This window comes from Mirounga angustirostris, unplaced genomic scaffold (genome assembly GCF_029215605.1).
Source record: "Mirounga angustirostris isolate CCGP_5_RB_7025 unplaced genomic scaffold, mMirAng1.0.hap1 SCAF_12, whole genome shotgun sequence".
Classification (NCBI taxonomy): Eukaryota; Metazoa; Chordata; class Mammalia; order Carnivora; family Phocidae; genus Mirounga; species Mirounga angustirostris.
The window spans coordinates 8930730-8958556 of record NW_026991720.1 but is presented as its reverse complement, the minus strand read 5'-3'; the positions used below and the strand labels follow the sequence as shown (position 1 = coordinate 8958556).

Here is a 27827-nt window from a genome sequence, read left to right as displayed (position 1 = left end):
GACTCTTTAAGTTCTTTGCTTTTAAGATTTACATTCCATTTGCTGGTGATCTTGGGGAGGGGGGTACCAGAAATCCACGTTTTGTCTTTGGTTTTAAATGTGGAGAAATAATAAGAAATGTCTTGAAAAATAGCAAAATTATTGATATGATGTTGTTACTGCAGCCTACAAAGTTTGTTACTCACATTGGAGACAGAGTTTATTACATAAGCAGCCTGTCTTTTGTTTCTTGCCATCTCTCAAGTACATTCCCTAATATAATTTATTCATTGAAGTATACAATTGTGTTTCTGCCTTAGGGGTTTATTTTCATCTCCTTACAATATACAAAATTAAACCCCAAAGACAACAGCATTATATGTTTCAAATAATTCTTCTATAGATATTTCTAATTTATATTTCATGTAATATAACAAGATCCTGTGCACTGATCGAGAGCACTGCAAAGAATGTAAACTAAATTGTAAAGTATGGCTAGAACGCATTTCAACTTAGATGGTTTTATCAATAGAAGCCTAAAATGTCCTTCAGAAAGCAGAGGTAGCAGGTTTCTGCTGCTTTTAAGCTGTGTTGCTCACCTGTGACTTGGCTAGTATTTCTGATATAACTATCATTCTTATTCTTTATGTTGTTCCTCAATCTGTTCCTTTAACTAGGAAAAAACTCTTCCCTGGACACACCCAGATATAAGTGGGAAAAAATTACTAGATAATAAGTCTAAGTCAGCTGCACTGAGCTTGACTGACAACTGATGGGCTCCTGAACCCAGAGGTTAGATTCTAACCATTTCAGATTGGAATCTAGACCCCTCCCCTAGCCATCTCTGTAACCTTGCAAGAATGAATACGCCCCCTCAGTCTTTAATGTTCTTATTGTTAGCAGAGGCATAACATCTTTTTCTTAGGGCTGTGTTGCAAGATTAAATAAATAACCTGTTTAGCTCAGTGCTTATCACATAATAAATGTGAAGTAAATAAAGAAAATAAAAAATAAAATTGTTATCAACAATGTAAAAAAAAAAAAAGAGTACATACTGCATGCTAAGTCTTTGGATCCCATACTAACTGAGCATTTGAAAACTGGCTGTAGAAAATCCTTTCCTTGGTATTTCATATTCTTCTGTAAACAATATGTAGGATTTGTTAAAAAGCTAAGATTGCCAGAGAGTCACCAAACACTCTGAAAGCAAGGTAAATCTGAACTGATAACAAAGCCAGATGAATGAGTGATAGGAAGGTATAAAGGCATGGACTTTAGCTACACCCATTATCTTTCACACCCTGAGCTAACCCAAAGACATACACACACACACACACACACATACATACACACACTATATTCTCTCCATATATACTATGTATAATATATATTAAAAGAGTATATATAGTGTGTATTAGCTTCAAGACAAATCTTTCATCCACTTTTGGTCTGACCAGATGGATCTCCCAAGCCCCTGTTATAAATAAAATACTATAATGCATCTCTCATCAGGATGACGTAAGTGTAATATTTCCTGAGATTTATAGCACTTATTTAAAAAAAGAAAAAATGTATGAATAATTTAAAGAAATAATTCAGCCTTATGTTTTGAAAAATTAACTTTTATTTCTCAGTTATTGAACATGTACCTTGCAATTCACTGACCCATAATTACATTGAAGTCACAAACTATTTAGAGTTAATTCATAGTCATTAAATTTCATATCCTCGGAGAGCATATTTTCAAGATGACAAATGCTTCTCCCCATGAATTAGTGCTGAATGCACTTTCTTGTCTTACCTGATTGTTAACCTGTTGACAAGACTATAGCAAATACACAATACCACACTGCTTCACTGTTCAGTAATAGCAATTTCAAGAATTCACTAGATGTGATAAGTAAGATGATAGATGCCTTTATTCATAAAGAAATTCTTGTCTACTTGCTACATGTGTCTACAGCACATATATTTGTAATTTTTGAAAAATTAGAATGAAAAGTGAGAGTTAAGTAAACATTAGTATTATGGCTAACCATTTCTGTATTTTATATTTTTCCTCATCAGTTTACAATATCCTTTTTTTTTTTTTCATTTTCTCTCATATTCTTTTTTAACTTTAAATATGCTTGTTGTTCTTGTGGTGGACAGTTTTCACAGTTGCACTGAATTGGAAGTTCTCTACTAAGGGATGATGAGAAAGAGTCATCTTTAACCCCAAATTCAAATAATAACAGGAGACAGTGTTGCTAATGGAGCATGATGCTTTTTGCCTTTATTTCAGTATTAAACTAGTGACACTTCATTAATTTTTAAAGGGATTTGATTTGCCCATTAAGAAGTTCATAGAAATGCTTTACTTTCAGTTTCTTAAGAAGGCCAAAGTATTTTGCATACTCCTCTCTGCTTAACATATTGCTTCATGTTTCTTCATTAAGCAAAATCACATTTGAAAACAAAACTATAAATGAAAATAAAAGATGTTATGTTTACATTTTCAGTGATCTTTTATTTTTAATATCTCTTATAAAAAATATTTTTTGTATGGTGAAAGAAAGCTGGGCTTTGGAATCAGACTCATCAGAGTTCAAACTAAATTCTCCCCTTTGTTCTCTGTGGCCTGGGCCAGTCACCTAAACTTGCCAGGATTGTGTTTTTAAACATGCATAAAATGGGAATTTGGGTAAAATCACATGTAAGTCTATTACTATATATGAGCATTGAATGTAAACCATTTTATTAGTATTTTATTTATGGGAATGAGACTAAAGAGTAACATGCCTCTTATACAGCGGGATGATCTTTAAAGGTGGCTTTAAATGAGATACTTTTTTAAAGCTCATACAGTGGGATAAGAAAATCCTTAAAACATCAGTAAGAAAATAGACAAAGGCCATAAAGAGATAATTTACTTAGTAGTTTTTTAATTAGTGTATGTATGTGTGTGGAAGATATTCAGCATCACTAGTTAACATGCCAGAAGGTAAAATTACAATGATAAACTCTTTTATATCATAAAATTAAAATAATAATAATGATAATATGTCAAGCGACTGAAGATGTGAAATTTTATTCTATACCAGTCCGTTTTATTCATAATTTTACCTACTTTAAATCAATGTATAATTAGTTTCATTTTCTGTTCTTTTCATAAATAATTTGGAAATAATTTATTGTTATTTCTATTGGTTACAAAGTTTTCTATATAATTTTTTTGTGCAAAGTTCCCTAACTTTCCCCTATGAAAATTTAGATGTCTCAGTTTCAGCTGGTTATGAGTAGTGGTATAGTAGAACAAAAACCATATTCATGCACATATCTCTTTCCTTTAGGGAAGGAGTGACCAACAATAAGACTTATTCCTATAGGAGAAAATATTCCAGTGTTGGCAAGGTAGAGTTCAGAGCTTAAAAGCGTGATTACATTTTGACTATTAAAAAAAACGTGCTGCCACATCGACTCAAAAATAATATAGTCGACCACTTTCTTTTCTGGAAGAGCTTTTATATTTGTTTTTCCATGGCACCCCACTCTCCTGGTTTTCTTCCTACCTCCCTTGACATTCCTTTTCCTTTTTCTCTAAATAGTTACCACATGTTGGTGTGTCCACTCAAGTCCTGGACCCTGTTCACTTCCTTCACAAAAGTATCTCATTTAAAGCCACCTTTAAAGATCATCCATATACTGATGGCTTCTGGATTTATATCCTAAACCCTGACTTCTTCCTGATATCCAGATTTATATATACAACCTACTTGGAATCTTGACTTGAATGTCTAGTAGACATCTCAAACCTAAGGTGGAAACACAACTTCTGATTTTCTTCCCCAAATGTGCTTCTCTAATACAGTAGTTCCCCCCCTCTTGTCTATGTGGGATATATTCCAAAACCCCCATTTAATGCCTGAAACTGTGAATAGTACCAAATATATATATATTGGTATATATATACACACACACACACACACACACACACACACCATGGTTTATTTCCTTTACATACATATCTATGATAAAGTTTAATTTATAAATTGAGCACAGTAAGAGATTAATAACAGTAACTAATGAAATAGAACAATTATAACAATATACTATAATAAGAGTTATGTGAAGGTGGTCTTTCTCTCAACGTATCTTATTGTACTATATACGCCCTTCTTCTGGTGAGGATGTGAGATGACAAAAGCCTACATGATGACATGAAGCGAAATGAATGACATAGTTCCATCTGCTTCCAGGGATAACTGAAACCATCCCAATACACTGTCAGTTCCTCAAGCGAAAATATCCAGAAGCTATCCTTGATCCCTTCTTTTCTCTCACCATTGCCACTGGTAGCCCTGACCCTAAAACCCAGTCTAGCAGCTTGTTCTGTCACTTCTCTCGTCCACCTTCCCACTGACAACACGCTTTAAATCAGTTCTCTTGTGATTTTTTTTTCTTTCTCTCTAGTTTCTGTACTCCCTTACAATTTATTCTTCATGTGGCAGTTACGGTGGCATTTTGTCTCCAGCATAAAACAAAGTTACCACTGTAATTTGATCAGAAGTTGTTAGAAATCCAGATCATCTCACGTTTTCTGAATTACAAAAGCACAGATATAGTATACAGAAAATTAGGCCAGGTACCCTAAGGCAGGTGCGATGTGGAATTTCTTTTTTTTTCTTCATAGTGATAAATTAGATAATACAAGACTGGCATTCACTTACAGCTTAAAATATAAAAATCCAATTTCCTACAACAAATGCGTTTTTACAGTTCTGTGGTTATCACAAAGTTACAAGATTATGTTTTGAGGAATTAATCAAAAACTGTCTAGTTAGCAACTGAATACTTCAATCTCTTGCTTTTTCATTGTATGTCAGTAAATATAAAGAGAAATAGAGAAAATAGACCATAAGAGAAATACAGTTTGCATTAAATAAATACCTTGCCCCACCTGCCCTTATCGCTAATATTGCTTATCGTCTTACTCCTACAATCATTGGGTTTCAGGTATTTTATGATGAGAACTTTTGTGAATGAGATGGCTAAAAAAATGGTGAGAATATTACTTATCAAAGAATTTATGCCAACAATATTGTATCCTCTTGTTCCAAGGTTTCTCATCGAATACTATTTATGACTTCTTTTTTAATTTTTATCATGGCTGACTCGAAACGTTGAGGCTTTTCATTTGGACACCGTGTTCCATAAGGTAACACAAACTTATCTTTGTAATGAGGCTTGGGACCTGCCATTTGTGCCCCCCCCCCCGCAAATTCATACATTGAAACCTAACCTCCAGTGTGATGGTATTTGGAGCTGGTGTCTTTGGGAGGTGATTAGGTCCTGAGGGCTGCTACTTCATGAATGGATTATTGCCCTTATAAAAGGGCCCCCAGAGAGATCCCTGACCCCTGCCACCAGGTGAGGACACAATGTGAAGACAGCCGTCTATGAACCAAGAGGAAGACTCTTATCAGACCCCCAATTTAGACTTCCCCACGTCCAGAACTGTGAGAAATAAATTTGTTTTTAAGCCCCCCAGTCTATGCCACTTTTATTATAGCAGTGTGACCTGTCTTAAGTCAGGTCCTGTGGCTTCCTGATTCTGGCCCACTGGTCATTCTGTTATAATACATTACTTCAGTCTCAGCCTGCAGATAGAATTAGTGATGTGGTGGTTGGGCAGAGGTGAGTAATTTTTCATGACAGTGGAAGATATTAACTCTAGGAAGGTATACAAAGCATTTGAGGTCTGTTTTGTTTTGTCTCAATATGGTTTGTGACTTTTTTCTTTAAGTTGTCCTATTGCATTCTTAGAACAGCCAATTTCAAGCTTGCACTATGGGAAAACCTATTAAAGAAGTTCTTCACAAGGAGAATTGATGGCTTTATGTATATGAAGATGACATTTATAGAAGACTGTACTAAAAACAACTGCATTTCCAAGACCCATCTGTTATATGTACATATATACATATATATATATATGTATATATATGCCCTACTGTTGTTTCCCTACACATTCAGACCCTAAAGAGGTGGTACTACTATAAATATTTTCTATTTATATCAAAATACACCCACAACTTTTTTGGTGAAATAGGTTTATGTTACCAACTATATGAATGTAAATGTGAGAAAGCTCGGCACACACTAAAGGCTTGGGGAGGGGGAATTCTCCTGCCTCCCCGCCAGCCTCAAGAATGGACTCAGAGGAAAAAAAAAAAGAAAAAAGAAAAGAAGAAAGAATGAGCTGGATCCCAACCACCCTCCTCCCACAGTGCCAACCCTACAATGAGAGTTTTAGATGTGATCTACAAGAATCAGCAGCTCAGTCAGCAATGACCCTCCCACCCCCATCCCTGTTTGATCAACAGACAAGATTTCCCCCTGCACTCTCCTTGGAATCTCCTACCATTAGCGGCCTTGCTCATCTCCTGATACCTGGCTTCACCACTGCAAGACTAATCCCCTCCAAAGTTCCTCCAAAGGTACTTGCAGCCCTTTATCACTTCCATCCCCACCTCCCATAAGGACTGCAACCACCCACAAAGTCACTTTCCGTCTCCACTAAGAATCAGTTCCAGGGCAGATGGCATCATGGCCATCTCCTCATGGGCTATCCTCCCAAAGCCTTCTGGGGAACAGACAGCCATAGGGCAAGCAGTGTCTGGGCCAGATGGCCTGGGGGGGGGTTGACAACGGTCTTCAACCCCAAAACAGACACCCCCCTCAGGGCTCGTGAGGATTCTAAGCCTGAACTTGGAAATGGCATAACGCCTGCATCCAGGAACTGGGCTTAGGGATTGGAACAAATAATACGCACAAAAAGTGCTGGCCAAAGAGAAAGGAATCACTTACTATGCATGAGTTATGGGGAAGATCCAGAACTTGTAAAAGATATCTGAGTTTGATTTAAGGGGTATGTTTACTAAATTTAACTATATTGATCTTGAAAATAAGCCCTTTGCAGTTTCTCTCTGAAAACAAAAAAAGGGGGGGGGGACTAAAGCAGAGAAAGAAACCTATGTTTTCAAACATTTCAAATTGCTACATCATAGAGAGTGAGTGTACAAATGTAAAAAGTGGAGAAATGAGGCAATTTTCCACTTACTTCAAGTCAGTAGAAATATCTGTCTCAACTGTCATGATCTTTTGTAAGAAAATGGCATCATCTTTCTGTACTTTCATGTAGACCTAGCTTGAAAATCACTGCATATGCAAGATATCTTCCTTAGATCATTGCATAGATCATTGACAATTTTGTATTGTTGCATGCATCATTGTATATATAAAACGTGTATCAATTGACTATCATTGTACACACTGCAGACAATTTTGCATATAGTTTTGCATATATTATTTGCATAAATCATTGGCATTATTGCATATCCAATAACAGATTTTACTAATGTGCAGATAATATGTATACCTCTTTTTTGCTATTCGCATTTTTTCCACTGATCTCTTTTATGGCAGAGGCTCGGCCCCTAATGAGGCTTCAGTAAAGGAGTCCCTGAGGCAGATGGCATGGAGATATTACTTGCATCCCTAATTATTTTGTTAATAAACAATAAACTATATTTAGTTACCAGTGAGAACATTTTCATTTTGTAAATGTGCCTCTGACCCTTTTGTTTCTTAAGTGAAGGAAACCGTAATAAATAACCAAACCTCACTTGGTATAAAATGCTAGCTAGAGACTAGGTTTTGATGATATAGATGAGAATCAGTTTTGAAATTCACTTAATTTTAGCCACTTAGCTAAAAGCTGCTACAGAAGTTAAAGGGATTCTCTATCGTGATGAGTTAAATTTGAATTCTTAAAACTTTCACTTTGAATTGTGCATTCCCTCAGTCAAGTCTGCTAGATAACTCTGGAGCAGACCAACACCAGGATTGCCCATCCCACGTAGAATGAGAAAGTCCTTGCTCATTTCTAGCACATCAGAATACTCTGTCCACTCCCTCTCCTGACCCACTTAGGCCATTTGCTTCTGCCACACTGAGGAAGAGGTGGTGAATATGTTCACAGGCTTGGGCATGCATATGTCTGAATAATAACTGCAGACAAGTAAAACGTGTTAAAACTGAACTTCAAATGACTGTTCCTACCCCAGCTTTGTGCATTTTGAGTACGAGATTTCTGATTCAACCCAAGGACCTTTTAAAGATAATGGCTAAAGATTTAATTTATAAAGATTTAACAGATGACGACAACCAAATGATTTTCAAGAATGAGCAAATACATGTTCTTGAGTGAGAATTCACTTACCATATATTAAGCCAAAAATAATATTTAACCTAAATACAATGAGTGCTTTAACAAAAATTTCTCTCCCTCTGCCCCTCCCCCTGCTTATGCTCTCTCACTCTCTCAAATAAATAAATAAAATCTTTAAAACACACACACACAAAAAAACACAAAACCCTTAATGGCTGGCATTTAGAAGTGCTCTATAAATATTTGCTGAACGAATAAACCAGGGAAGTTATTTGTGGTAAAAATGGAATCGACCAGACTCTTTAATAATAAAGGTTATATGTAGTCAAATGTTACTTAGCGATAGTATAAATAATATCCTCCCCCGATGTTAATAAAATAGATCAACCAAAACTTGGATAGCTGTTAGTTTTAAGGCAATAATAAATAGAAGTCACTTGATAGTATTGCTAATAAATTCAACATAATAGTTTGTATTACATTCCAACTTTCTTTGTGAATGAAATGAAAGGCTAGTTAGTCCAGCCTTCCATCAGAAGTGAAATTCCCCTCTGAAGAAATTCTTATTATCCAGCTTTCAGCTGAATAGCTCCAGTAATGGGGAGCTCACTACTTGTAGTAATCCACTCTATTGTTGATATTATCGTAATGTTTTTTAAATTGTCATACTGAATTCTGACTACTTATAATTTTAATCTTCTTTTCCTGATTCCACCATCTAAAGTAGCACACAGAAAACGTCTGTTTTCTCTTTGTTACAGTATTTCCAAGACATTTAAAAAAATAAGAACATACATTGTATACACTGTGTGGTTAGGAAATTTAGAAATTGCAGAGCATGTCAATGTTCAAGATTTTCTTTTTTTTTTTTAATATTTTATTTATTTGAGACAGAGAGAATGAGAGAGAGCACATGAGAGGGGGGAGGGTCAGAGGGAGAGGCAGGCTCCCCGCTGAGCAGGGAGCCCGATGCGGGACTCGATCCAGGGACTCCAGGATCATGACCGGAGCCGAAGGCAGTCGCTTAACCAACTGAGCCACCCAGGTGCCCCAATGTTCAAGATTTTCTAATCAAACTTAATTATTATATTACATTAATTAGACTTGTGTACATGTGTTCACTTTTACACCCTGGCCCAGGCTAACTTCCTGTGAAGATCTACTCTTTCTGATGAGAATAGAAATCATACTGAGGCTTCTATGCAGAACAAGAAGCTCATCATACCTAATTTTGAGCTCACATTAGTTTCAGCTGCTATCCAGCCTTTATGCAATTTCATGCAGCAATATAGTTCTTGTGTCTAGCTTTCTTTTCCTTGTCTATTATAGCATATTCTTAAGGTAATATTTAATATTAAAAAATTAGCTTAAGTTAAAGGTCTTAAAATATAGATGACCTGTGAAATTCCTGAAAATGTATATTTTTTAATATATGAAACAAAACTTGCCTTGCAGTAAGCCTATTTCATATCTCAGATAGTGATTTACCTCTGAAGTGAGGAATATGTAAAGAAGCCTCAATAGATTTGCTTTTAATTTTGCCTAATTCCAAGAAATTTACTGATTTTGATGATGCAATTCATATCTGGATACTATCAACATTATAAAGAGATCTCCCTGCAAATTTTCATAGTGTAGTATGTAGGACCCTTGAAGGAACAACCATATTTAATAAGGAAATTTTTGTTCTCCCAGCAAAGTATTTGTTTCAAATTTCTTAAAATCAGTTTGATATTGTTTTCTTTGTTGATCAAATTCCAAAATATAAAGAATTTGCAGTAAGATGAGCAATCTATAGACGACAAATGCAACCAAGTGTTGAATCAAGAAGTAAATTTTTTCACTTTGTTCAAGCAACATATTAATTTCAAAAATATGACTTAAAGCTGCATAATCTATGTACATCAGGGTGCATACTTGTGGAGTTTATGGTATTATCATTGCACCATTGAGAAACTTTTTATCTCTTCTTTCAAATAGTAGAAGATGGAAATTGTCACCCCTTGATTTTTTCTTGTAAAGCTTCAGCATCATTGGTCCCTTCAAAGAAATATGATGAAATTAGGTGCTCTCATGATTTTGGTTACTCTCTTTGAACATTTTTAGTTTTTTGTCTGTCTTAAAATGCCAATCCCATGAGGTTGAGCATTTTTTAATATGTTGTATAGCATATATTCCTTTGTGTGTTTGTGTGTGTGTGTGTGTGTGTGTGTGGACTGCCTGTTAAGAGTCCTTGATCATTTTTTTTTTAGATTGAATTGTTTGAATATCTCTTACTGATTTTCAGGACTTATTTATACATTTTGTATATGAGTGTTTGTTGGTTATATGTTTGGAAATACCATCCCTTGATCAGTGATTATCCATTTCACTCTCTTATTAATGCCTTCAGATAATCAATAATTTCTCATTTTAATATAATCTAATTTATCCATCTTTTCTTTTTTTTATTCTTATTTTAATCCCCATACATTACATCATTAGTTTTAGATGAAGTGTTCCATGATTCATTGTTTGTGCATAACACCCAGTGCTCCATGCAGAATGTGCCCTCCTCAATACCCACCACCAGGCTAACCCTTCCTCCCACCCCCCTCCCCTCTAAAACCCTGTTTATTTTTCAGAGTCCATCGTCTCTCATGGTTCGTCTACCCCTCCGATTTCCCCCGCTTCATTCTTCCCCTCCCGCTACCTTCTTCTTCTCCTTTTTTTTTTTCTTAACATATATTGCATTATTTGTTTCAGAGGTACAGATCTGAGATTCAACAGTCTTGCACAATTCACAGCGCTTACCAGAGCACATACCCTCCCCAGTGTCTATCATCCAGTCACCCCATCCCTCCCACCCCACTCCCCACTCCAGCAACCCTCAGTTTGTTTCCTGCGATTAAGAATTCCTCATATCAGTGAGATCATATGATACATGTCTTTCTCTGTTTGACTTATTTCACTCAACATAATACCCTCCAGTTCCATCCACGTTGTTGCAAATGGCAAGATCTCATTCCTTTTGATGGCTGCATAATATTCCATTGTATATATAGACCACATCTTCTTTATCCATTCATCTGTCGATGGACATCTTGGCTCTTTCCACAGTTTGGCTATTGTGGACATTGCTGCTATAAACATCGGGGTGCACGTACCCCTTCGGATCCCTACTTTTGTATCTTTGGGGTAAATACCCAGTAGTGCAATTGCTGGATCATATGGTAGCTATCCATCTTTTCTTATATAGCTAGTGCTTTTGAGTCCTCTTTAAGAAATTTTTCCCAACTCTAGGAATATGATGTTATTCTCCTATATCATCTTCTAGAAGCTTTAATGTTTGACCCCTTGCATTTGGATCTACCTATTTTTAACTTGATTTTTGAGTACAGTATAGGGGAAAGTCACATTTCACTTTTTTCCCATGTAGATATCCAATTGACCTCAAATATATTATTGAAAAAAATACCTCTTTTCTCTACTATTTCTTTGTATTCCCTATGTTAGCACTGTATACATATGGTTCTGTTTCAGGAATCTATATGTTGTTTTGTTTTTTTCCAGTTCTGTCATTTTCTTTTTTTTTAAATTTTATTTTATTATGTTATGTTAATCACGATACATTACATTATTAGTTTTGATGTAGTGTTCCATGATTCACTGTTTGCGTATAACACCCAGTGCTCCATTCAAAACGTGCCCTCTTTAATACCCATCACAAGACTAACCCATCCACCCACCCCCACTCCCTTCTAGAACCCTGTTTGTTGTTTATTTTGTCTGTTTGCCTATCCTTGCACTCATAACACCTATGTCTTAATTTACAATAATTTTATAATAAGTTGTATTAAAAGAATAAGTATAGTTATCAGGAAAATGAGAATTAAACTTACATTGAGCCAGAATGTCTAAACTAAACTTACAGGAAAAACAAACAAAAGGGCTAACAACATCAAATTTAGGTAAGGATGTGGTACAACGGAAATTCATGACCATACTACCGTGTATGTTTGGGGAGGCAGGGGTAAAAATCGACTCAACTACTTTGGGAAGTTGTTGGTAAAATTGACTAAACTTAAAAATACAAACATGTATGGACCCGCAGTCCTACTTCTGGGCATATGCCCAACAGAAGTGCACAAATAGGTGTTCACAGACATGAACAAAAATGTTGATGGCTAAATTATTCAGAATAACTCCACACTGGAGATATCTACATGTTTAACACTAGAATGGATACATAAAGAGAAGTAGATTATACAATGTAATATCAGACAATAAAGAAAATGAGCAATCTACAACCTGCTGTATATACTGCTAAATGCAACTCCATGGATAAATCTCTGGAGCAATTCACTGGGGAAAGGTGACCACATTTGGAAAAGGACACCATGAGAGCTTATGGGTTGCTGGCAAGGATTTCTTTATAGATCTGTGTGGTGATTACACAGTTATGTTCATTTTGTAATAATTCTTAATACAATATGTTTATGATTTGTTCATTTTTCTGTTTATATGTAAAGCCTTAATAAAAATGTATCAAAAATGTTTTGAACGTAGTCCTGCAAATATAGTACCATAGTTAGATGCCATCATTTCAGCACTGTATTTTCCACAAAGTAAATTAAGATTGCATTTTTATTCCTACACATTATACACCTTAGTTGTGAAAAGGATAATGCACGTGTTCATGATGGCCATCTTGGTTTATTACTGATGATAAATTGTGCTGGTGCAAGCTCAGATTTGCAGTCAGTCAAGAACATTTTACATCATAATTCAGTTAGTTATCCTATTAGGTCTTTCTTCCAGCTTAATGTAATTGACAAATTTCATAAGCATGTCTTCCATGCCTTAAGTAATAAAAACATAAATGATAGTGTACAGGATGAAAGCCTGTGACACATCATTAGGGAGCTCTCTTCAAGTTGACATAGTCATTAATCAAAATATTTGGGGCATAATTATTAACTAATTTTGGGTGCCCCCAAAACTGTTATCTTCCAGACCACATTTTACCATTTTATGTTTATGAGAGATATTGCCGAATGCTTTGCTAAAATCAATTTATACATATATTTACGGAATTTACTGTGTTCTATTAAACAAGGAAATGATCAAAAAGGAAATCCTTGTAACCCACCAACACTGCCTCCAGTATCACCCACCCCCCATTTCTCCTTTATTCTAAATGCTCATAACCCACATGCCAGATCCTGAAGAAGAGCTTTCTTATCTACTTTGTTTCTAGATTCACTAAATCCTTTGTTTTTAATGTTTGTGTGTATGTGTGTGTATGTGTGTTGGTGGGAGGGCTATCTTTACTTTTCTGGCAGCTCCTTTGATAAATATTCAAAGAAGCTAGGTTACATTGATGAATAATGCCAGTCCTTTGGGATATAAGCTAAATGTTCCAAAAAAGTTAAAGCAGCTCTATCTCTCTGCTTATGTCCCAACTTGTCACAGGAGGTAATTCCTGTACTCAGTTACTAGTTCTGCTCCTTCTAGGATGAAGGGAAATCTCTTGTCTTCATTGGAGAAGGCAGAAATGGGAGACAAGCCGTTCTGTCGTCTTGTCATCTAATAATGTCTGATAAAATCAATTCTCCTTTTCTGTTTTGTTTCAAAATGTACTTTAATACTCTTTCATTTTAACATTATATAGGCATTAATTTTCCCATATTTTAGGAATAACCGTGGCATTGCCATTTTTCACTTCTCTAGCTCACAACAGACATTAATTAAGGACTGGGGCTCTCTTTTCTGGCTTCCAATCAACAACTATAGCTCCTTGGTTGAAGCCTGTTCTAGCTCTTCTAAGTAGGTCAGATGCCACACCTTCTAGCTGTTTATGTCCCACTGTAAATAAAATCTGAGCTCATTAGCAGGCAACTTTTTGCACCTCTTCAGATGCTGTTTTGTTTTTTTTGGTTTTTTTTTTTATCAATGAGATAATTCTCAATTGTCTGCTTAAACTTTATTTTTTCAAATATTGCCTTTCATTAGTCTTATTATTTTAGACCAGCTTTCATTTGTACTTCAAAATACACTTTTAGTGATACTCTTACATTACATATATTTTTCAATGTTCAGAGGGCCTTTTTAATCTGTGGCATCATGACTTTTATTTTTTCTTTGTCAATTTTGAAAAAATTTCAATCATTACTTCTTCAAATGTTTATATTCTACATATTTGTTTTATTCTAGAACTTTTTAGACTTCTCATTGAAACTCCATCTTTATCCTCCTTGTCTACAAATTTTAACAACTTTATTGATGTATCATTGATGTACACTAATAGTTACATATTTAAATTATGCAATTTGGTAATCTTATATATGTTATTCCTATGAAACCATGACCACAGTCAAGATGATGAATATATCCATTACCCCAAGAGGTTTATTTTTGCCACTTTGTAACCCCCCCTTTTTTTTTAAGATTTTATTTATTTATTTGTCAAAGAGAGAGAGCGCGCACACAAGCAGGAGGAGAGACAGAGGGAGAGGGAGAAGCGGACTCCCTGCTGAGCAGGGAGCCGATACAGGACTTGATCCCAGGACCCTGGGATCATGACCTGAAGCTGAAAGCAGATGCTTAACTGATTGAACCACCCAGGCATCACTGTAAACCCCCTTTTTCCCCCCTCCTTGTCTCCCTTCCTCCAGCAATTACTGATCTGCTCTTGTTCTTATATAACAGTTTGCATTTCCTAGAATCTTATATAAATGGAATTTACCATATGCACTTTTTTTGTCCTGGATCCTTTCACATTATTTTCAGATTAATCATGTAGTGTGCATCGGTGTCCATTCTTTTTGATTACTGAATAGTATATGGATATACATCATTTGTTTATCTGTTCATCTGTTGATGGACATGTGGGTTGCTTTCAGCTTTGGACTATTACAAGGAAAGCTGCTAAGAACATTGTGCACAGGACTTTGTTATGTTTACAGGCTTCATTTTCTCTTGGGAAAATACCTAGGAGGGGCATGGTGGGATCATATGGTAAGTAGTACGAAGCAGAAGTACCTTCCTCCATTCAGATGATTCTTTGCTCAACTCTGGGTAGTTTCTCCATATATGTATGCTAATCATTACTCAACTGAAGACTTTGAGGAAGGCCCCTTCTACTCCTTCTTTTGCTTCTGACTCCAGCCAACTGGTCTCACAGCTCTCTCTTCTCAACTCAAGGATTCCATCATGTTCTGCCTGGGTTCTTTCTAATGTCTCATCCTGGAAACTCTCTCAAAATAGGAAGCTAGGAAGTAGGACTCACTTCATTTTGTCCCATATCTCAGGGATTCCAGCCCTTGATTGCCTCATATCTTATGGTCTTGCAAACTATCATTTCATATATTTTGACTGCTTTTTCATTGTTCCAGGTGGGGAAGTAAATTCAATCCCTATGACTCCATCTTGGTCAAAAGCAGAAGTTCTTGAATTCTAACATGTTTCATTCTTTTCCTATATTGACTTCTGTATGAATCCTGCAATATTACCTTTCAGCTGAGCGATTCTTTCTGAGGTAATATGTAATTTGTGGATTTTCCTCTGATGGAGTTTTCTTTTTCCTGTCAATGACTATATTTTTTTTTAAGATTTTATTTATTTATTTGAGAGAGAGAGAATGAGAGACAGAGAGCATGAGAGGGAGGAGGGTCAGAGGGAGAAGCAGACTCCCTGTCAAGCAGGGAGCCCAATGCGGGACTCGATCCTGGGACTCCAGGATCATGACCTGAGCCGAAGGCAGTCGCTTAACCAACTGAGCCACCCAGGCGCCCCAATGACTGTATTTTTTTATTCCTAAGATTACTTTTTGGTTCTTTGTAGTATCTGTAAATGCTTTATTTCCCCTGGTTGTATCTGATCATTACTGCTATTTTTAATGGGTACATTACTTATTTTATATTTTTGAGAATATAAAACATATTTATTTCCACGGTCCTCAATGGTTCTTACATCTGGAGTTAATTCCCATTGAACTTTTGACTTTGTTAGCTGACTTTGTGGCATTTGTTTTCTTTCCTGTGATTTGAAATTTTGGTTTGCACACTCTTCTTGACAACCAGTCTCCCTGGCTCTCTGGCTCTGTCTCTCACCTCCTTTTCTGCTGGATAGTTTTGTGACTTTCTGTATTCAGCTTCCCACATTCCTAGTCCAGAACCACAACCTACATGGATGACCTTGTGCCTTTGTCTGGCAGTGTTATTAGAGAATCGTAAGTCCAGTCACCGAGTCAGTGGTGCTGAGCTCATGTATACCTGTTTCCTAACTTCCTTTTTTTAAAAGATTTTATTTACTTGGGGGGGAGAGGGGGGAGGGGCAGATGGAGAAGCAGACTGCCTGCTAAACAGGGATCCCAAGTCCGGGCTCCCTCCCAGGACCCTGGGATTACAACCCAAGCAGAAGGCAGACACTTTGAGCCACCCAGGTGCCCCCTGTTTTCTAACTTCTCTGGGTACAGTCTATCTAAGCCATATTTCTAAGTCAGTAAGCAGCTGTTTTAGTCTTGTTTCCCAAGCAAGTTAGTCCTGGGCTAGTCTTTATTTTCAGCCCTGACCCAGGCTTCCTTTCTCTGACACACATGGAGAGACTTACATTTACCAGTATTCCCCAGGATCCAGTGCCCTGCTGCCTCTGTGTTTTCCCAGACCCTGACTCCAGCTAGCCCCTGCTTTGGTCCTACCCATTGCCTTGCATTTGGGTTGCATTTCTTGTGCATGGAGATGCTTATCTTATATTTTATCCTGGCTATGTCTTTTCAATTTTCTTTTTATCTATTTTATCTAAAAATACTATGTATTTATAGTAGAAGGAGGCCTCCAAGCCTGAACTCATAATACGATCTTGCCCGAAAGTCTCCTTTTCAATTTATTCTTTTCATCTGATACATATTTTTCAACCACTTATTAAAGGTAGTTCTACACTTAATTGAAAAAAAAAATTCTACCTTTTTCTTTTAAATTAGAAGCTAGGCTTATAATCTCTGGTGGTGTTTGCAACCACCCAGTTGAACATCATGTTTATGCAGGAAACATTTATCACTAGAAAAGAAATTTCAAGCCCTCTCTTGAACCACCTACTAAGTTTTTCTTTTCTCTCAGAGGTACTGGTTTATAAATTATAAAGAAGAAATAGCCATCATAATTATAAGCTTTCACTAAGTTTAGAGGGCTAGTTTCATTCATTTCTCCAGGTTCTCTATTACAATTTATCACTCAAGTAACCCCAGTAGAATGGGACACTAGAATATAAACACTATGTATCTTCATAATTCACACACACACACACACACACACACACACGGGGTGTATGCATGTGAAAGAGAGAAAAAAAGAGAAGAGAAAGGGAGGGGTGAAGGGAAGTGGAAGAGGAGAGGGAGAGAAAAAGAGGGAGGGAACAGCGTCCTTCCTGTCTAGGGAATGGTAAGAGTTTTATATAAGTGCACATGTTTCAGTTCATGCTAACGACTTTCTAGTTATCAAGTGATATTTTTGGTTCTTTTATTTCCAAATAAGAGTTAGTGTTTTCTTCTTCGAAGCTAAGAGTTTATGACTATTCACTATCTCTACCTCCTCTACCTTCTCTTCAACTTTGCAGTTTTTTTTCCTTTGAACTATCACAACATCCACTGGGAATGCATTTGCCCTCTTATACTCTCCACAATATGCTGGGGAACACTTCTCTCTTATATACAATTTTCCCGAGGTTTTTGTGATGAAAGAGTTATCATTCTTAATCCTTGGATCAATAGAGGCTACACATTTCACAAGCCAAATGAACAAAGTAATCAACTTCCCCAAATTAAACTGCTTTATAGATCAAAGAGAAATAGGAAACTTTTCATTGATCTTTCTACCATGTTCTTCACGAAAGCCTGACATTTGCCCTCCCCTTGATGTTAATCACTATTCTCTCCACATGTACTTCTGCAAAGAAATAACTTTTAACTTATATTTTCCCTTCTTTTAGAATTTTGTTTCCCTTAAAGTTGACAATAAATTCTACTTTTTAAAGTAGTGAGATTAATGGGATTAAGTAGTTGTAGTTAATTGCCTCCTCATTGAAAAATTGTAATGCAGTAAAAATGAGTAACTTAAGAAAATTTAAACTGGAATCTTTTTTAAGGACTAATTAGGAGAAATATTCTAATTTCACTGAACAATTAATTGCTCACATTTGCCCCTCTTCAGTCATTGTAATAATCGCATATTTACTTCAATGACCAAATCACCTTGTTGCTTTTGGTAACACCTACAGAATTTTCTATGCAGTTAGCTGTAGAATTTCCCCTAAGTTTGGAACAATATATCTAACAGATAAGAAAGTATATGAATAATCTCTTGATGATGGGGTGTGTTATTATCCCAGAAATTCATCTACAGCTCCTCTAACATTTTACAGAATTCTAGGTAAAATAGGCATGTGGATGATAGATGACTGTAGGGAATATCAGATACTACAACAGGGGGAAAACAGCATATAAATAACACACACGGACAGAGACAATGAACTCCCATTGTTAGTGAGCAGATTATCAGGAGATTCCAAGGAGGTATTGCAGATTGGATTCCCCAGGATATAAATTCTAAGATGGAGAAGAACATGTAGGGAATTTATTAGAGAGTACCTTTGGGATGGAGACTTGTGGAAGGTAAAGGGATGAAATGGAGAGAGGCAGAGGGAGAAGTTGAGATGCAATCTACTCTCCGTGGAGGCTTCAACCAATCCTACAGACTGCCATGACCCACCAGTTTTCCCAAGTTGGGGCAGGAGGAAGGAGTGCCCTTTCAAACTCCTGGTTGACCAGTCACTGCATGTGTACAACCCCAGGAAGGGACATGCCCTTGGATACAGTGCCTCTTTTTCACTCAGGAAGTTCCTCAAGAGGAATTACAGCTAACGACTGTCTCTCAGCCACTTTGAAATAACTGAGGTAATAATTCCTCCTGTCATGAAGGAGGACCTGAATGGCACATCACAGCTTCCTCTGCTGGAGGTAATGCTTGCAGTGGACATGCTGATACTTGAAGGAGAAGTTACAGTTTCTCACTTTTATTGGAACATGTCACACCCTTGTTTATATATCGTCTGTGGCCGCCTCAGTGCTACAATGGCAGAAGTTGGTAGTTCTACCAGAGGTGTATGGTCTGCAAAGCCTAAAATATTTAGTATTGAACCCTTTATAGAAAAAGTGGGCTGTTCCCTGATATAGGGTTACTACCTTCAAAGAATATTACATCACTTCCTAGTAACCTAAGACACTCAATATAGAATGTATTTTTTCTTGCCACCTCTCCTTTGTGCTCTCATAGTCTTAGGTTTTACTTCTACATCTGTTATAAACCCTCTAATTCATTGTTCCTGTTTTTCTTTTAAACATTCCATTAGGGGCGCCTGGGTGGCTCAGTCGTTAAGCGTCTGCCTTCGGCTCAGGTCATGGTGCCAGGGTCATGGGATCCAGCCCCGCATCGGGCTCCTTGCTCCGCAGGAAGCCTGCTTCTCCCTCTCCCACTCCCCCTGCTTGTGTTCTCTCTCTGTCAAATAAATAAAATCTTTTAAAAAATAAAATAAATAAATTAAATAAAATAAACACTCCATTAAGGGTACCTGGGTGACTCAGTCAGTTAAGTGTCTGCCTTTGGCTCAGCTCATGATCCCAGAGTCCCAGGATGGAGCCCTGCATTGGGCTCTGTGTTCAGCGAGGAGTCAGCTTCTCCCTCTCCGTCTGCCCCTCTCCCTGCTCGTAGTCACTCTCTCTCACTCACTCTCTCCAAAATAAATAAATTAAAAATCTTAAAAAAAAAAAAAAAACCTCAATTATCTTTTTTTTTTTTTTAAATATTTTGTTTATCTGACAGAGAGAGAGAGCAAGCACCAGCAAGGGGAGCGGCAGGCAGAGGGAGAGGGAGAAGCAGGCTCCCACTGAGCAGGGAGAGCCCAATGTGGGGCTCAGTCCCAGGACCCTGGGATCTTGACTTGGCCAAAGGCAGATGCTTAACTGACTGAGCCACCCATGTGCCCCCACTCAGTTATCTTTTAAAGAAATTTGAAAACATGAACAAGTATTTTATCTTCACTGACATGTTTACCATTATTAGCGTTCATTTCTTCATGTAGGAATGAGTTTCAATATGGAAAATTTTCCTGGAGGCTGAAAAATTTACATTTCTTATACCTATGGGTGATGAATTCTCTCAGCTTTTGCCCTAAATATCATGTTACTTTCATGTTTAAAGGATATTTTTGCTGCATATAGAATTTTAGATTGACAGATTTGTTTTTTCCTTTCCTTTCCATCCTATCAGATGTCATTCTTTTATCTTTTGCTTTGCATCGTTTTTGCTAAGATGTTATTACCCTCTGGCTACTTTTGAGATTTTTCTCTTTAGCATTGTTTTTTTACCAGTTGATTATGATGAGACTTGGTGTGTTTATCTTTGTATTGATCCTGTTTACAGCTCTGAATTCCTCAGATATCTGGGTTTACTATTTTCAACCACTGTTTCTTCAAGTATATTTTTTAGGGGTGCCTGTGTGGCTCAGTGGGTTAAATATCTGATCCTTGATCTCAGCTCAGGTCTTGATCTCAGGGTCATGAGTTCAAGTCCTGTATTGGAATCCATGCTGGGCATAGAGTTCACTAAAACAAACAAACAAACAAACAACAACAACAAAAAAACTAGGGGCACCTGGTGACTAAGTCAATGGAGTGTCCAACTCTTGGTTTTGCCTCCGGTCCTGATCTCAGGGTCCTGGGATCCAGCCCAGCGTCGGGCTCTAGGCTCAGTGCAGAGCCTGCTTAGGATTCCCTCTCTCCCTTTCCTTCCTCCTCTCTCTCTTTCCTTCCCTGCCCCCTCCAAAATTTATATATATATATAATATATATATTTCAGAAACTTCCATTTTGTTCTCTTTAGTTGTATATTTTCCCCATTAATATCTCATATTGTTCATTCAATATTTTATATTTTCTTTCAAATAATGGAACTAATTTATAAGCTCAGTTTTAAAGTCCTGGTCAACTAATTTCATCATCTCTGTTATTTACACTCTGTTTCTATTGACTGACTTTTCTCTGGTTTAATTCATTTTTTCCTTCTCCCCCAAATGTCTTATATTTAAAACAATTTTTATGCTGGACATTATGGATGCTATGTTGTTGAGCTTCTGAACTTTCATGGCCTTTCTTAATGAAGTGTTGAGTTTTGTCTGAGCAAGGAGTTAATTTATTTGTAGGTCAGATTGATCTTTTTTCAGGCTTGTTACCAACATTTATTCAGATGTGCCCAGAGTAGCCCTTAGTTTAGGACTAAATTATTCTAATATTTCTGAGATGTCTGCTGAATGCCTAGCCTTGTTCAACAACTTCTCTCAAGTGTGAAAGTAAACTACTTCCCACCCTGGGCTCCCTTTGGTTGTTGTTCATTTCATAATGGCCTTTACCTGGTCTTGTGGAGTCTTGGTCTGCAAATACACAGCTTCCGATTCATAAAGAATCTGGACTCCAGAGGCTCACTGGTGATCCTATGCAGATTTCCAGAGCTCTTTCTCTCTAGAGCTGCCCCCTCCTGGTACTTTGTCCTACAAATTCCAGCTTCCTCAGGAGATTTGATTTTGATATGTCTCCATCTCATTGACACTGTTGTACTCTGGGATGCTCTTTCATATGCCACAATCCAGAAAGTAAACGAGGCAGAAAGTCAGGAAGCTGGCAGGGGTTACCTCATTTGTTTATCTTCTCTTGTGGATCAGGGATCCTGTATTGTCCATTGTCTAACCCCTATAAAGGGATTATACATTTTGTAATTTTGTGATTTTTTTCATGGCAGGAGAAGTATTCTATCATAGCTGAAAGCAGAAACAAGCCATGTAAACATCATTAAGTGAATGATATATCTGTGATGATTTGCAAAATGATTTCTATTATCACAGTCCTCATAGAATAAATTATTTTATTGTCTCTTTTAAGTTTTTTGTTTGTGAAGTGCTGCATATATATATTGATACACTGTACATGGGATAATTTCTTGAATACTTTTCTACCATTCACTCCCATTAGTAGCCAAACTCACTCAAAAAATTATATTGCCCCTTAGCACTAAGCATTATGCCATATTTTCCATAATATATTTATATACAACCATAGTTATTTTATATAGTGGTATAAACTAAGAGTATTTTTTTCTATATTAATGTTATTTTTCTAAAATTTTTTTTTGCATTTTTATTATTTAATAATTTTTATATTTTACCAAAAGAAGTTTTACTTCATTTAGTTACTGAAATTATTTTCCTCAAAATGTGGTTATCAAGAGGCCTAGGTTGTATATCTCTTAAGGGTTAATGAATACATTCCCTGAGTAACTATATACCTTAGTTCTCATGATTATGGGACTTAATATAAGATTAGACCTCCTCTTAAGAACTACTAGTATTCTTTGAACTCTGAACTTTTTAATGCAAAAGAGACTTTAGAGTGGTGTATAATTGCTTTTTGTTTCACTTATAATCAAACATAAAACCTCACATGAGGAATTAATAGATTGTTACATTTTTTTTCCTAGTGATTTTTATTTGAAGAATTAATGGTAAATTGATCAACCCTCAGCCAATTAGACTTTGACATGTACTAATAAGATCTAATTGAGGAATTATGAAGACATTTGCTCAGGAGAAAATGAGCACATAATTACACTATAAAGAAGTTAGAGTATCAATGTTACCCAGCTGGAAGAATATTAGTTGAAGTCCCAGTGGCATCTATAAAGGACATTCCATAATATATCTGTAGAATGTTGCACTGCTAAGGCCAATTAAAAGATGTAGAATAATCCATAGTCAATTGTAGAACTTCAACTCTATCCATTTTCCTCTCTTGCCTCGACCTTCTTCAGGTGCTGGGGGATGGTCTCCATCCGACAGTGACCATTATCAATGGCTTCAGGTTGACTTTGGCAATCGGAAGCAGATCAGTGCCATTGCAACCCAAGGAAGATACAGCAGCTCAGACTGGGTGACCCAATACCGCATGCTGTACAGTGACACTGGGAGAAACTGGAAACCCTATCATCAGGATGGGAACATCTGGGTGAGTCACTGTCAGAAATGCAAACACATAACCTTGTGGCAGATTTGTGACCCCAGACCCTCCAAGTCCTGGCACAGTTTGGGGAGGTGGAGAGGGTTGGGTATGGCCAGGCTGAAGGTTGATCATGCTATTTTTGTTTCTTGTCTTTGTGTTTGTGTCCTCTGGTACTTGCTGAGAGAGAAAAGAAATGTGAGTGAAGCCAGAGAAGGTGGGGAAATGGATCTAAATCCCAGTGTGCCTTGCCCCACACCCTGCCTTTCCTAAATGGCGGAAAACCCCTATCTTGCGAAGTGGATGTGTCCCCTTCCCTGGTTTCTAGTATATTTCACAGAAAACAAAATCTCCTAATAAAACTGTGTTGAAAACTGGGGGAAAAAAAGATAAATAATTTAATGATAATAGAATACTAGAATTTCTTTAAACACAATATTTCAAGTTACTGTATTTTTGTCTGGAGTACAGATCTGAAATGGTACAAATTGTACCAAAATACTGAACCATGAGTTAACAAAATAGAATGAAAAAAAAATTCCTGACTTACGTTTTCATTCCTTACCACCACCCCCTCCCCCTTACTTGCTCACACTGTTTCTGTTGAAGATATTTAGTTAAATCTTTAAAGGACAACATGGGAAAAGGTCTACTACCCACAGGGTCTGGGTGAACTCACAGGCACTGGGCAAGGGGCCGTGTACTCTGAAGCACTTTACTTCCTGCCAGAAGCAAGTTAAGTTTTTTATTTTGCTTTAATCCAGGCCTGTTCAGATGGAATAGCATTCACTGAGCCACTGACCATTTATATATAAAGTGAAAAATAAGGTAGAAAAAAATGGTTTTCTTTTAAAGAAAAACCAAATGGAAGACCAGCCATAGTTCTGGAGCACATCAGGCACTACACTGAACATCGCCTCCCCAGTTTTAAATATTTTAAAATATTACTGGTCTTCACTCAGGTGTATGCACTTGTCGATATTTGTCTAGTCAAAGCCATCAGGAAGCCATTCATTCACTCATTCATTCATTCTTGTTGATTGAAGAAATAGTTTCCTCTGGATGCAGTTTCTATCCAAGGTTAAAGGCAATGGGTCTCAATCTGAGCTCTCCATTTGAATCACCTAAAGACGTTTTAGAGTATATGGATTCCAGGTACATCCAGACCGGTTAAATCTGAATCATGTAAGTAGAAATTAGATGAATGTTAATGATAACTTTTTTTGAAGACAGAGATCTTCAACTCAGGTAAAATATTGAAATTATGAGAATAATTTAGAGGAGTAGGAGCAGTGATTTATGGCAAGAAAAGAAATGTCCCATACTATATATTATATATAATTATTATATTAGTGGCTTAGACCCTTACTACAGATCTATATTCATTTTATTCTTTTATTATGAAAGAAAAATAGTTTAAACCATTCACTCTTAAAATATCTCAGTTAAATTGGAAAGTTGTGTGTATCCAATCAAATGTTCAGCACACTTGAATAAATTACTTTAAAGTACTAAATTTTGAGGGATCTAGTTTAGTTTAACCAAAATTAGGTAAAGCCATCAATATTAAACAAGAAGAAAAAAGAAGGAGTAAGAGGAAAGTCACTTTTTAAGTTGTGTTCTTCACAGTATTAGGTAGAGCACTGGGAATTTTCAGCCTGATCAGGGCCCACTCTTAGAGAATTTATATTTTAAAAATCCTCAAGTAATTTTCGTGGGTTGACAGAGTTTAGAGCTCCTAGTTTGGGTAGGTGGTCATTTCTACAGCAGTATCCAATGATCATAACTGTCATGTAAAATCAGGATATAATGTTCTGATAATAAAAATTCCTCCAGGGGCGCCAGGGTGGCTCAGTTGGTTAAATGTCTAACTCTTGATCTCGGGTCACATCTTGATTTCAGGGTCATGCGCTCAAGTTCTGTGTTAGGCTCCATGCTGGGCAAGGAATTTACTTTAAAAAAAAAGTCCTCCAGAGTTGTTCTTTATTTCATCAAGCCATGATTATATGACAAAAGTAGTTGTTAATTGGGATGGATAAGCTGTAGGAAGCAAGGAGAAGGGATAATGTCTCTTTACGGAAAGTTTTCATCTTACAATTAAGATAATACAAAGTCTCAAGCCCAACGTATAGAAAAGTGATTTTTGACTCTGGATATACAATAGAATAACCTAGAGAGCTTTAAAATATATGGATGTCTGGGTCCCACCTCCAGAGATTTGGTTTAGTTGGTCTATGGTGCAGCCTAGGCATCAGGTTTTTAAAGTTCCCCAGGTCTTTCTAATGTACAGCCAACATGGAGAATCATATTTTAGATTGGTTTTTGGCCCATAGGTAAGGTGGGGATGGAAGAAGTTTATTGTGAGACACAAAAATAAAAATATTAGAAAATTAGAAAAGACCTTCCTCAAAGCGTAGAGGAGAGAAAGAGACTGACCAAACAGACCAATTAAGTGGGAGTAGACAATTAAGGCTCAGATCACAAATTCTTCCAGGAAAGGATTCATTATTTTCTAACTCTCTGTGGATTCTAACTTAAAACCAGATTAGCATGTTAGTGATATTATTTGAGGGCTGCAAACCAGACTCCAAACAATCTTCCACATTTCTGTTTTTGTAAGGTTTTTGTCCCACAATTGAGAGTGTCAAATCCTCTTCTATCATAATGCACTAAAGTGGTAATACAGATAGCTGGTAAAATGCAGAGGCATTTGGGTTTTAATTTACTTATCAGATACTTAGCAGTTAGGGATAGTTTATTCTGACTAAATACAGAGACATAAGTTCAAAGAGCTAAGAAAAGTCGAATTTTCCAGGTTGACTTGGACTCTCTGGGTTTACATAAAATACTAGGGGTTGAGTGAGAGAGACAGGGCCATGCAACGGAAATATCACAGGTAGGCTCCATCTCCATACACGGCTCTCAGCCTTTTCCCATGGTGTTCAGAGTGTATTTTCTACTGTTTTCTGCCATTCTGGTGTTCCTTTGGTTTCTTCTTTTCAAATCCTATATTTTTCATTAAAACTAAGTATGTGATGAGTGATTATTTCTAGATGAAACTATAGTGAGCCAATTATGAAATTTCAGAAATCAAAACAAGTTTGAGACACAAACTACGTACTGTGAAATGTTTTTTTTTTAAATGCCAGTGAGCTTACAACATAATGATTACATTCCTTTAATAACCTATGACAGAAATGGTTTAATCCTCATTAATGTGAAAAATAGTCCCTTGGTTTGATGTATTCTAAAAGAGATAAAACTCATTGTTTTCTAAAAATTCTTGAGTACTTTAAAGCTTATCTTAACATGCATTAGATGATTAAAATTTAGCATTTTCAAATATTGACCAAAAAATACACTTCAGACATAAGTTTATGAAAAATGTAATTAAATATTAAATTTTCTTTTAATCCAAATACTGCTTAACATAATATATATTGCACTTAAATAAAAGAGATATCTGAGGTTGCCTGGGTGGCTCAGTCAGTTAAGCATCTACCTTCAGCTGGGGTCATGATCCTAGAGTCTGGGGATCCAGCCCCACATTGGACTCCCTGCTCATTGGGGAGTCTGCTTCTCTCCTCCCTCTCCCTCTGCCCTGCCCCTGCTCATGCTCTCTCTTTCTCTCTCTCTCAAAAAAAAAAAAAAAAAAAGGTAAGATCTTTAAAAAAGAAAGAGATTTCTGACATAGATTTGGATGGCTGTTTGATGGACAACACTCTCTACAGTGGGAAGTTTCAGATAGTCAAAAAATGTTTAAGCTGATACAGTTACAAAGTTGTTTTCCCTATCCATCCCTAAAATGATTGATTACCTGAGAAGAATGAAAAGCAATGTAAAGGGCGCCTGGGTGGTTCAGTTGGTTAAGCGACTGCCTTCGGCTCAGATCATGATCCTGGAGTCCCAGGATCGAGTCCCGCATCGGGCTCCCTGCTCAGCGGGGAGTCTGCTTCTCCCTCTGACCCTCCCCCCTCTCATGTGCTCTCTCTCTCTCTCAAATAAATAAATAAAATCTTTAAAAAAAAAAAAAGAAAAGCAATGTAAAATCAATCACTTAAGTATTGCTTTTAATAAATGCCAGTGGTTGGGCGCCTGGGTGGCTCAGTTGGTTAAGCGACTGCCTTCTGCTCAGGTCATGATCCTGGAGTCCCTGGATTGAGTCCCGCATCGGACTCCCTGCTCGGCGGGGAGTCTGCTTCTCCCTCTGACCCTCCCCCCTCTCATGTGCTCTCTCTCATTCTCTCTCTCTCAAATAAATAAATAAAATCTTTAAAAAAAAAAAAGAGTAAATGCCTTCTTTACATACCATTATTGTTTTGCAGAATAGTAATATACCACAAATTTACCTGTAATGTAAACGTAGATTTTCTTCTTCTTTTTAAAATTTGTTTATTAAATGATGAACAAATGTTTATATATTCCTAATGATTTTTTAAATCAGTTTTTATCCCTTTCATTAATAGTAGGCAGGTATCAAACAGGGGTCAGTAACCACTGAATGTATTAGATGGAGAATCCCACAGAACAGAAATGTTTATGGTATTTAAATTACAACTT

General features: G+C 36.7%; 1 protein-coding gene across 1 annotated transcript in view; it reads left to right on the top strand.

The window, feature by feature from the left end:
* Positions 1 to 27827, top strand: part of CNTNAP2 (contactin associated protein 2) — a 1911935-nt gene that overhangs the window by 600515 nt on the left and 1283593 nt on the right. The window contains exon 3 of the mRNA XM_045864107.3: positions 23083 to 23276. Coding sequence (XP_045720063.1) covers positions 23083 to 23276 — 194 coding nt within the window. The remainder of the gene's footprint in view (positions 1 to 23082; positions 23277 to 27827) is intronic.